Source organism: Carlito syrichta, unplaced genomic scaffold (genome assembly GCF_000164805.1).
Source record: "Carlito syrichta isolate Samal-C Ts95f unplaced genomic scaffold, Tarsius_syrichta-2.0.1 Scaffold302391, whole genome shotgun sequence".
NCBI classification, from domain to species: domain Eukaryota; kingdom Metazoa; phylum Chordata; class Mammalia; order Primates; family Tarsiidae; genus Carlito; species Carlito syrichta.
The window spans coordinates 62,474-73,547 of record NW_007246487.1 but is presented as its reverse complement, the minus strand read 5'-3'; the positions used below and the strand labels follow the sequence as shown (position 1 = coordinate 73,547).

At 57.6% G+C, this 11,074-nt stretch overlaps 3 protein-coding genes across 9 annotated transcripts in view; 2 read left to right on the top strand and 1 right to left on the bottom strand.

Annotated features, from left to right (window-relative positions):
- The window catches only part of CCDC103 (coiled-coil domain containing 103), a 4,187-nt gene extending 1,734 nt beyond the window's left edge, over window positions 1-2,453 (top strand). For 3 of the 6 annotated variants that reach the window (XM_008056536.2, XM_021711593.1, XM_021711592.1), the window contains exons 3-4: window positions 210-342; window positions 1,593-2,453. In XM_008056536.2, the coding sequence (XP_008054727.1) occupies window positions 210-342; window positions 1,593-2,027 (568 nt within the window). In that variant the 3' untranslated portion in view covers window positions 2,028-2,453. Of the gene's footprint in view, window positions 1-209; window positions 347-1,550 lie in introns of all 6 variants that reach the window. The other 3 variants (XM_021711591.1, XM_021711594.1, XM_021711595.1) reach the window with 3 other exon arrangements.
- Window positions 2,454-3,472: 1,019 nt separating this feature from the next.
- LOC103258863 (Ig-like V-type domain-containing protein FAM187A) lies at window positions 3,473-4,738 on the top strand. The gene has a single exon (XM_008056541.1). It carries the CDS (start codon window positions 3,473-3,475, stop codon window positions 4,736-4,738), a length of 1,266 nt encoding a protein of 421 aa, XP_008054732.1.
- A 2,243-nt stretch (window positions 4,739-6,981) lies between these two features.
- Window positions 6,982-11,074, bottom strand: part of GFAP (glial fibrillary acidic protein) — a 9,462-nt gene continuing 5,369 nt past the window's right edge. Inside the window, exons 6-9 of one of the 2 annotated variants that reach the window (XM_008056534.2) lie at window positions 10,726-11,042; window positions 10,209-10,252; window positions 8,201-8,286; window positions 6,982-7,554 (exon numbers count right to left, since the gene is read on the bottom strand). In XM_008056534.2, coding sequence (XP_008054725.1) covers window positions 7,513-7,554; window positions 8,201-8,286; window positions 10,209-10,252; window positions 10,726-11,042 — 489 coding nt within the window. In that variant the 3' untranslated portion in view covers window positions 6,982-7,512. Of the gene's footprint in view, window positions 7,555-8,200; window positions 8,287-9,670; window positions 9,876-10,208; window positions 10,253-10,725; window positions 11,043-11,074 lie in introns of those variants that run through there. The other variant, XM_008056535.2, reaches the window with a different exon arrangement.

Genomic DNA, 11,074 nt, shown 5'->3' with positions numbered 1-11,074 from the left:
AAAAAAAAGATCTTGCATGTAAGACTCTGAGCATGGTGTCCGGCACAAGTGAAGTGCTTGAAAGCGGTCAGCTCTCATGACTGTCGTTGTGGTTGTTATTATTATTGTCATATTGGCCTGTCAACAGGTTCATCTATGCCACACAAAGTTGCCTCGGGCCCACGGATACAACATTATTAAGCCCATTTCCTCATTTCTTTTGCCCATAGGGGTATCATCCTTGCATCACATCTGAAGCCACTGGAGCGGAAGGACAAGGCAGGAGGAAAGAGGTCTGTGCCCTGGAACTGTCACACTACTCAGGGAAGAACTTCCCAGGATGTGGCCACTGAAATCTCCCAGGTAGGTGAGGCTCAGCCTCTTACGCCCAGCAGGATTCTCTGCCCTAAAGCTTTTTGTTATGTCTTCCTTATCTGTCATGTTAAGCCACCAGAGACAGGTTTCTGCTCCAATCCCAGAAGGAAAAGCAACCAGTAGATGGTGAGGCTGAGCAGAACAGGGCAGAATAAGTCAGAATGGTGGACTTGGCAGGTCCTCGTCAATCAATCCTTTGATTTAATTCCCGAATCAGGTCCGGATTGTTCTGCCTCTGGGTTATCTGGGAACTAGTAATCCTGTGACAGTGTTGAGGGAGCCTGTCAGATCCTTGACACTTACTGTATTTTTATTATTTTTTGAGTTAGAGTCTCACTGCATTGCCCAGGCTAGAGTGCAGTGACACACTCACAGCCACTGCAGCCTCAACTTGCTGGGCTCAGGCGATCCTTCTGCCTGAGTCTTCCAAGTAGCTAGAACTACAGGCACTTGCCACAATGCCCAGCTAATTTTATGATTTATTGTAGAGATGACATCTTGCCACGTTGCCCAGCTGCCTCTTCCCTCTGCCTCCCAACATGCTGGCATTACAGGTGTGAGCCACTGCACCTGGCTGTTGACATTCACTTTAGTTTCTTTCTCTCCTCCTGCGATTTTTTTTTTTTTTTTGAGTTGGAGTCTCACTCTGTCACCCAGACTGGAGTGCAATGGCCGCTCCCAACTACTGCAGCCTCAACTTGCTGGGCTCCAGCGATCCTTCTGCCTCATCCTTCCAAGTAACCAGAACTACAGGCGCACACTACCATGCCCGGCTAATTTTTTGATTTATTGTAAAAATGAGGTCTCACCAAGTTGCCCAGGCAGGTCTCGAACCCGCGGGCTCAGGCAGTTCACTCACCTCGGCCTCCCAAAGCACGGGATTACAGGCTGAGGCACCGAGCCCGGCCTCTCCGCGATTTCTAATCAACCCCTCCACCCTCCACCCGACTCAGAGTCGACCCTGACTTCCTTACCCTTGAAGACCAGAGGGCTGTGTCTCCACTCATCAGCAGGACAATCCCAGTATAAATGAGAATCTCAGCTCGTGGCCTGGATTCCCAGGCACCTTGCCCCTGTCCCACCCTCAGCTCCCTCATCTGAAAACGAGGCTCCAGGGACCACAGCCTACCCAGTGCTCAGAGCGGGACCAGAGCTAGAATGAAAACCTGTATCTTTCCCTACCATTGCTATCTCAGAGCAGACCAACTCTGGACTCTCCCTCCTCCTTTGTTACCCAGGAGAAATCACCCCTTGAGCCCCAGACCTCGGCAGAGTTCTACCGTGATTGGCGGCGACACTTGCGGAGTGGGCCGGAGCGCTATCAGGCCCTGCTGCAGCTTGGGGGTCTGAAGTTGGGCCACCTCTTCCAGACAGACGTGGGTTTTGGACTTCTGGGGGAGCTGCTGGTGGCATTGGCTGACCATGTGAGGCCGGCCGACCGGGCAGCGGTGCTGGGCATCCTGCGCAGCCTGGCGGGCACCGGGCGCTTCCCCCTGAATCTGAGCCTGCTGAGCCAGGAGGAGAGAGAGAGCTGCAAGCGCTTGTTCCGGAAGCTGCAGGCCCTGGGCGCCCCCAGGCCCGCAGAGGAGCAGGGCCTGGAGGCGCAGACTGGTGAGCTCCGAGTGGAAGATGGGGCCCTGCAGGAGTTGCTAGCGCTATACCAGGTTGACTGACAGGCCCGCCCACTGCAGAGGCCCCGGCAGTCATGGGAGATCATGTTTTGGTTGTTGACTTAAGGGTTCTGCAGAACTGTGATGAGAACTGTCGGGAGCGGATGTGATGTGGGGAACAGACGGGCACCGTCACTGTAGCAGGCCTTGAGTAAAGGCCCAAGCGAAGGCAAGGTCTCGCTTAATGGCTTAATGGCTCCAAGCTAGTAGACAAGGTCTTGCTTGGCAACTCTGCATCTTAGCCAAAGGCGAGGGATGCAGCCTGCTCCATGAAACGGTTTCAGATGTCCACACATCCAGATGCACATAGCATAAAGCCTTAGCCACAACAAGATAAACCATGAAACAACTGGCCTTTAGGTAACAACAAATTCCGTTATGGCTCCCTCACAGACCTGAATCCCTTCCAACTTTCTTTGTGCTTAATTGTAAAATAAACATGCTGAGCTAGTTCGGGGTCACTTCTCCTCCATCAGAGGAGTGTCCCATCTGGCCCCAGCTTTTCTTTGTCTTTGTGTCTGTGTCTTTCTTAATCTCTTGCTGCTCTCTCTCGGGACCCTCAGGGCAGCCATGCGGGCCGCAGCAGAGAACCCATACTTAATTCCCTTTTCCACTTGGAATTTGCAGAGGAAAAGCAGGAGTCAAGTCTTCCCCACTTCTCCAGCCCCTGAACACGTGGATGTTCTGAGCTGTGCAGGTCTACGGGACAGTCAAGGACCCAGGGATGAGAGCCATTTTGCTTCCCACCCTAGAATGCGCCCAGCTTCTACCCCTGCCCCGAGAGTTGGGTGTGTGGCCAACCAAAGGCTGGCCATACCCAGAGGCCTCCACTCAGAAAAAGGAAGCACAGACTCCGTGGTAAACAAACTCTGACCTCCACAGCCCTCAGTAACTCAGAACCACTCAACAGACGTCTCACCAACAGATGACCAAATGCTACCTCATCTGAGGTGCAGAATCTTCCCCTGGACACTGGGTTCTCATGCAGGTTGGGCCTGAAAAAACTCAAGTCATTGACTCAGGTCTGGCCAGCCTCCCATGGACAGATGGACAGGGGTGGGGGGTTTCCTTCCTGTCCAGTAGGGGAGGGCCTGGAGCGAGGGCAAAGGCTCCTGCCCTGGCCCCACTCCTGGCCCTTGCCTCTCATTCAGGCCTCCCTTGGCCCATTCTTGGATGAGTGTCAGTGTTCTAGAAAGGGGAGTGGACCAGGTTCTAGAACAGATTTCCCTGGAGATCAGGTCGGGAACATTGGAAGGCACTTCTATATCCACTGGGAATAAACCGCCTTGCCTTCAGCTGCCTCCTCTCCAGACGGCGGCTGCTTTCCTGGCTCCTGACTCCTTCCTCCCCTAGAAGCTCCTCTCCTCTCTGCAGTGGTTTCTAAAAGCCCACAGGCCTTTGGTGGCTTGATTTTGCCCCGCCCCCACCCCCCACCCCTTCCTGCAGGCATGAGCCTGGTCCATGCCACTGTGTTCCTGTGGGCATGGGGGAGCTTCCTGGCCTTTGAAATCGTGGAGAAGGAGAATGTTTTCCAGAAGACCCCGTGCCCTGCCTTCCTGATGTTTGACAATGCAGCCTACCTGGCCGACATGACCTTTGAGCTTCCCTGCCACTGCAAGCCTGAGGAGGTGTCAGCCGTCGTCTGGTTCTACCAGAAGCACCCGGGCAGCAGCCACACCACGGTGCTGACAGACTTTGACGGGCGTGTGCTCCCCGAGGCGGCCCAGGTGCGGGTGGGCCGCGACATGCTGGCCCGATTCAGCATCCGCATGTTCAGTCTGCTGGTGTTCCGGGCCCAGCCCGAGGACTCAGGCCTGTACTTCTGTGGCACCCGCAAGGGAGACTACTTTTACGCCTATGATGTGGACGTCCAGAGCGGCGAGGGCATGGTGGCCACCTTCCAGGATGAGGGCCAGGAACCCTTCGCCGACGAGCGCCACGGGAACCTCCGCATCTTCACCACCTTCTGGGATTGGACGCCCTGTGACCGCTGCGGGGTGCGCGGGGAGCAGTGGCGCATCGGCCTCTGCTACCTGCAGAGCCCGGGCCTCTCCCCACGCTACCGCAAGACTCTGCCCGACGTGGTGTCCTGCGGCTCAAGGGCGGTACCCAGGAGGCTGCGGACCCAGGCCAGTGGCCACACGCCTGAGCTGCTGGTGCGGAGCTGCCTGGTGCCTTGCGAGAGGAGCAAGTCAGTCCAGGAGGGCCTGCTGGCCATCTTCAGCTACGTGGCCAAGGTGGGCAGCCGGCCCTGGGTGCCCCGGGTGCCCGTTCAGTTCCACCAGCAGAGGCTGGGCCATGGGCTCATCATCTCCTGTCCCAGGGCCCGGCCAGAGCACGCGGTGGCCTGGGACAAAGGCAGCCAGCCCCTGTACCGCACGCAGTACCTGAAGGGCGTCAACAGGTCCATGCGGGTGTTCATTGACCATGGCCACCAGCTCCACATCCGCTTCACCCGGCTGAGCGACCATGGCGTCTACTACTGCTGGCGGCAGGGCAAGCGGGTTGCAGGCTTTCGACTGGGCGTGGTGTCCCGGGGGCCTTACCCGGCCTCGCTCTCAGACCCAGAGACTCGCTCTGTCGTGGTGCTCACCCTGCTAGGCTACCTGCTCCTCACCGCCTTCTTTGTCACCGCACACCTCTGCCGGTGCTGCTGCTACTTATCTCGCTGCTGTCCCAGTTCCGCCCCCTGGTTGTCTCCTCCCCAGCCCTGAAGACCCGCTGTGCTTCTGTTTTGTTAAATGACACCAGTGCCTGCGGGTGGGTAACTCCGGTTGTGTCATGCATCCTGCAGCGGGGAGTTGGGGGCAGGTCTAGTTTACAGCCCGCCCCCATTTTCATGGGTGGGTGTGGGGTCCGATCCGGGGTGTGGTGAAGCCTGAGCCCGGTGGAGGTTGGGGGTGAAGTCAGTATGAATTAGGCAGGGTGCACATGACTTCACACTTAGGTCAGAGAAGGAAGGAGTGAATGCAGTTTTATCTGGTGGTCTACTGAGGGGCTTCTAGTGCGTGCGTGTGTCTCTCTGTATCTTTTCTCTCTTTTGAGTCAGGGTCTCACTCTGTTGCTCAAGCTGGCGTGTAGTGGCAGGATCACGGCTTACCACAACCTCGACTTCCTGGGCTGAAGCGATCTTCTCACCTCAGCCTCTCAGGTAGCTGGGAATACAGGCGTGTGCCACCATGCCTGGCTAATTTCTAAATTTTTTTGTAGAGACAGGGTGTCACTAAGTTGCCCAGGTTAGTCTTGAATTCCTGGTCTCAAGTGATTCTCCTGTCTCAGCCTCCCAAAGTGCTGGGATTACAGATGGAAACATGGCACCTGGCCCTGGTGCTTTACTTTATTGTCTTTGAGGCCTGCCCAGGGGGCACAGGTAGAACTGGAGGTAGCAGGGGAAAGAGGAAAGCAAAGAGTGATGGGAGCTGGTATATGTGTTCTTTGGCGTCCTCTCAGTCTTGTTCTGGGCCTGGCAGGTAGAGCTAGCCAGTTTGGGAATAAAGATAAAGACTAGAAGGGGGGGCGGAGGATGGTGCAGGTGTGGTGGCTCATGTCTGTAATCCTAGCACTTGGGGAAGCCGAGGCCGGAGGCACACTTGAAGCCAGGAGTTTGAGACCAGCCTGGGCAACATAGCGAGACCCTGCCTCTACAAAAAGGTTTGGTAAAAGACTAGAACATGGGGCATGGGTAAGGAGTGGGGAGAGACTGCCCCCAGGCGGGGTGAGGAGAGCGTGAAGTCAGAGGCCGGGGCAGCAGGACTGCTGCAGCAGAGCTGGGCTGGGTGGGATTTGGTCTGTGGCTCCTGCTCTGAGGGCTTGGCTCCCAACATGGTCAGTAATAAGCAAGCTGGTCTTGCCCGAGGCTCTGCCATGGCCCCAGACCCGCCCCTACAAACAGATCAGAGTCTACCCGGGGGAAGGTGGCAGCACTGGCTTTATTTTTACTCAGTGACTAAAGGCAGCAGCGGTGTCCTGAAGGTTAGCAGCGGCAGCGGGGCACGAAGGACTGGGGGCAGGACACCAAGCCTTGGGAAGAGGGAGGGACCCCTCCGTGGCCTTTGAGGGGGGTGGAGGACCCTGAAGGGGGCCCTGTAGGGCCCATTTCTGGGCGCAGATACCCACCACCTGCCCACTGGTCTGCCCAGGGAAAGCGGAGTGGGTGCCCAGCCTCAAGCACAAGAGCCAGGGTCTTCACTCTGCTCGTGCCTTGACTTCCCAAATTGTAAAATAGGGCACTACCTAAAATCCAGGGTATATTTTGTATGTGAGTAAGAAGGGACTCCCAGGGACTCTTGGCTTAGGGAAAAGCAGCTGGTCATTAGGAGAGAAGAAAGTCAGATGTGTGGCGGTGACTTCCCTGGGGTCAGGACTCAGCAGCCACAGGGGCTCAGAGGTCTGGGTAGATGGGATGACACAGTGAGGAGCAGGCCTCAGGAATGGGACAGAGTTGTACCCTGCCACGTGGACAGCAGCCCTTCTCTCCTGTTCCAGCATCTTCCAGAGATTGAGTCACTTCCTTGGTTCCCGCAAGCCAAAGGCCAAGTATAACTGCTCATGTACAGCCCCCCACTCTGCTGTCTCGCGTCACCCAACTGCCCCTCTACCATCTCTACCGGCACCCCCTGAAGCCTACATGGGGGGAGTCCTCCTCGGCTTGACCTTTCTGTACCCATGCCTGGGGGCCCGGCAGCCCCTTCTATCCCTCTCAGCACCCCTTTCCCTCTCCACGTGCACTATAGCTCCCGCAAGTGCTGAGAACCAAGCCCCTCCATGTGCACAGCCCAGGTCCCTCGACGGCAGTCCAGTGGGACTGAGGGATCTGGGCAGGTGACCACCCCAGGTGGCAGGACATCCCCACCCACTCTTAGATGGGTCTGGGTCCATCTAGAAGAACAAGCCTCTGAGCCAGGCATGGTGTCGTGCACCTGTAATCTCAGCTACTTGGGAGGCTGAGGTGGGAGGATTGCTTGGGACCAGGAGCTGGAGACCATCCTGGGCAACATAGACCTGTCTCATAAAGAAAAAAAAAAACCCACGAGCCTCTGGCCAGGGCTGCATTGCCTGTGGGGTTGCCCCCTGCCATCTGAGTCCCGGTGCCTCTGGCAGCCTGAGGGCCCAGTTCCCAGACATCCCCGGAGGACCAGCTCTGGCAACAGTTGCCATAACGATGGGTATGGGACATGGAAGGGGGTTTGTTAGGCTCCCTGCCTCCCCCTCGCCTCTCCTCCCTCCTAATTCTATCCGACGCAGCTGGCCATGCCCCCTAGATAGTCCCTTTGAGGTGAGAGCCCTGTTAGTTGGAGTTGCTGGTGAGGGGTGGGGTGCCCCCTGGCAGGCCTAACGCTGACGGTGCCTCGGCATCGAGCTGCCCTAGAGACAGGGATAGGATGGGGGGAACTCGGGTCTGGGGAAAGGAGCCATCAGAGGAGGGGCAAGCATCCTGCCCCTGCCACAGGCCTCTCCCACTGCGGAGCAGGGGCCACAGGGGTCTGCCTCACATCACGTCCTTGTGCTCCTGCTTGGACTCCTTAATGACCTGCAGGGGACAGGGAGGGTACACAGTGCAACATGAGGAAGTGGCACAGACCCCAGGCCCACCACTGCTAATGGGGAGCCTTGGCAGGTCCGCACCGCCCAGATCTTTTTCTGATAGGAGCCACCGCTGCCTCCTGCAGTGGCCAGAGGGGCCGTGATGTGACACTTGCAGAGTACAGAGCGTCATGCCTGGCCATCACAAGCTGCTGGTGTGACAGGAGTGAATGGGGGGGACATGTCAGGTTCCCTCTTCCTGCTCCCTGGCAGCTTCCTCTTACTAAGCTAGCCGTTGAAAGCCCTCCCTCGCACAGCTGTCCCAGCTAGAGTTGAGAGCGAGTGCTGCCAACTGGAGTTCTCTCTCCCGGGCCTGGCACTGGCACTGGGGGCTTCCAAGGCTGAGGCTAAGCAAAGGGGCGGGCCTGAGTTAGGACCCTGCCCAGCGGCCCGGGGACCAGGCTCCCCGCAGAACTGCCATGAAGGGGCCAGGAAAACAGAATTGCATCGAGGCGACTGCCTCCTCCAGTGTCCCCGGGGTACTCCTGGGAGTTCGCGGGACCCTCCTCGTGCCAGGCTCAGGCTTCTCCCATGGCCTGGCCTCGGGAATTCCCGGAGCAACCTGTGCTGGTTGGGCCGGAATCGCCCCTCACCTCTCCGTCCCGCATCTCCACGGTCTTCACCATGATGTTTCTCTTGAGGTGGCCTTCTGACACGGACTTGGTGTCCAGGCTGGTCTCTGTAGGTGTGAGAGAAGGCTCTGTGGGCTCTGGGGCCACTCCAGCATCCCCGTCCCACCCCATGGTGAGGAGGAGAGCCTGCCGAACCAGGCAGGGAGTGCCCAGGCTCCTCCCAAGGGGCTGGAGACTCCCAATCCCCCACAACACTGGTCAAATCCTGTCTTCCGGCTTGGCTTAATTCCAGCCACCCGGTGAGCCCTCGCCTGGCACCTGGCTTTTGGAGAGCCCAGTGCTGCATCAGGGAAGGATACACAGGCTCTGAGATCAGACCAGAGCTCGCGTTTCAACCTGCTAACCAGCCAGCCACACAACTGCGAGCAAGTTCATTGACCTCTCCCAGCCTCAGTTTCCTCATCTGCAAAATGGGGAAACTTTTGGTGCCTACTTTTCTAGGTGGGAGTGAGGAGTCAATTAACTACAATGATGTATGTTAAGCACTTATCAGTGCTCACTACCTGTGGGCCCATTTCCCCACCCGCTCTCCTCCTCGCTGCCACTTATCTGGACCCTGTGGCTCTTGACTGTCTAGTACGTGGCAATAGCATCTCTACCTAGTCAGCCCCATTAACCCTTTTTTTTTTGAGTAATATGATAAGCCTGCACTCCAGCCTCGACCTCCTAGGCTCAAGCCTCAAGCGATCCTCCTGCCTCAGTCTCCTGAGTAGCCGAGACTATAGGCGTGGGTCACCATACCTAGCTAATCCTTACAAAATTTTTTTGTGTAGGCAGGGTCTCACTACGTTGCTGAGGCTGGTCTCAAACTCTTAGGCCCAAACAGTCCTCTCCCCTCAGCCTCCCAAAGTGCTGAGATTACAGACGTGAGCCATCGTGCCCCGCCCTGGTTAATCTTTCTGATGCTGAGTTAAGCACTGAGACGTGCATATCTGGTGTTCCTAAATATTATAGCCCAGAAGAAGAGGAATTTCTTTCCTCAGCTAAGAATCAGTTGAGGGCCACATACAAGTAAAAAGTCACTTAATTCTTCCCCCCCCCCCGCCAGAGAGAAAAGTATAATATGTCACACTCAGTAATATTTGAGATTAAGAGCAGGGAACACACTTTATTCATTAGCAGAGCCACAGTCCAGAGGGAATAATCCTCTGGGCTGAATCAGTGCTGAGTTTGGGAAAGGAGCCTAGGGGATAAACAACACATAGGGACCCTGGCCACCAGACGCGGTGGGACCGGGCCTTCCCAGACAGGGAGAGGCGAGACAGAGGCTGGAGCATCTCATCTAGACGCCCAAGGACCTGTCACCTCTAACACTGACCAGCTCTGCTAGTTTAATCTACATCCAGCCTGGGCCAAGTCCTGGGCTGGGCACTCAGGTTCCTGGGAAAATGACACAGCTCCAGTCCTTTGGCAGGCGGGATCCTGGGAGGAGGGCGCCCAAGAGGACTGGGAAGGTGGGGCTGGTTTTCCCTGCCAAGCTGCAGAAAGCACTGTGTCTGAGAGGTAGGCAGCTAACCCCGAACAGGCGGGGCTCCGTCTACAACCTGGCGAGTCTGTATTGGTATCACTTGTATTGTGAGGCTTTTGAGTTGTCTTGTGACCTTGTGACTTCCCCCTTCTTTCGTGCTTTTGACCCCTGTAGTGACAAGCAGTTAAAACACACACACTCACACACACATAAAACAAGGACAGAGCTTGCCCGGGGGGTTACACATAGGGTGAAGGTTCCCTCTGCGGTGGAATGGGTGCAGGGAACGGAAGGGGGACATAGGGCAGGGCAGGACAGGAGCGCTGGCTGCAGGCCCCACCTGGAAGTGCTCTGGCTTGGAACTCTGCAGTGAGTCACGAAGGCCCCCAGGCAGAGCCCGGACCCCTGGGCCCCGGTCCTCCGCCCCAGGCCAGAGCAGCCCACAGACCAGAGGGAGGGGACAGGACTCCATCACCTTCCCACAAGGCCTGCTTTACTGACCTCGGATCTGTAGGTTGGAGAAGGTCTGCACAGGAATGGTGATGCTGCGAGAAAGGAGGGAAAGGCATGACGGGCTGCCAGGGCTCTTTTCTGCCAGGAAAGTCGGACTCCATCTCCAAGCCTTCCCCAGCAGCCAGCCTACTCTCTGGAGCTCCAGAAGTCTGCAGGGGCCTTTCTGGAGGGGAACATCTCTCTCCCAAGGAAGATGGCAGAGGGAGGGAGAGGGGTAAAGGAAGTCCCAAGGGGGCAGGAGAGGCCGGTCAGTGAGGTGAGGAGGCCAGGGAGTGAGTCTCTAAGTTGGAGGCGTGACCCAAGTCCAGGCCCTGAGACCTAATCAATATGGCTGCATCCGTCCATCCATGTATCCAACATTTACCGAACACCTACTGTGTGTTAGGCGCTGGGCACTCGGGCGGGTCGGCGGCTGGACCCAGGCCTGATAAGACCCAGTTCCCAAGGCACCAGTGGGGCTCCCCGGAGAGGAGCCGCGGGAGAACCCCCCACCCCCAGGGCTCACCGGTTCTCCTCGCCCTCCAGCAGCTTCCTGTAGGTGGCGATCTCGATGTCCAGGGCCAGCTTGACGTTGAGCAGGTCCTGGTACTCCTGCAGGTGTCGGGCCATCTCGTCCTTGAGGCTCTGCCCCTCCTCCTCCAGCCGGGCCAGCGCCTCCTGGTAGCCCACCGCCTCCCGCGCGTGGCGCTCCTCCTGCTCCCGCATCTGCCGCTCCAGGGACTCGTTCTGTGGGATGGAGCCCCGGGGAGGCTTGAGGCCCCGGCCGACCCCAGCCGCCCCCCCCAGGCTCCGCCTTCGGCCCCCCATCCTCCTCGCCCAGGCCTTCTTCAGCGGCCTCCCCTGGAGAGGCGGGT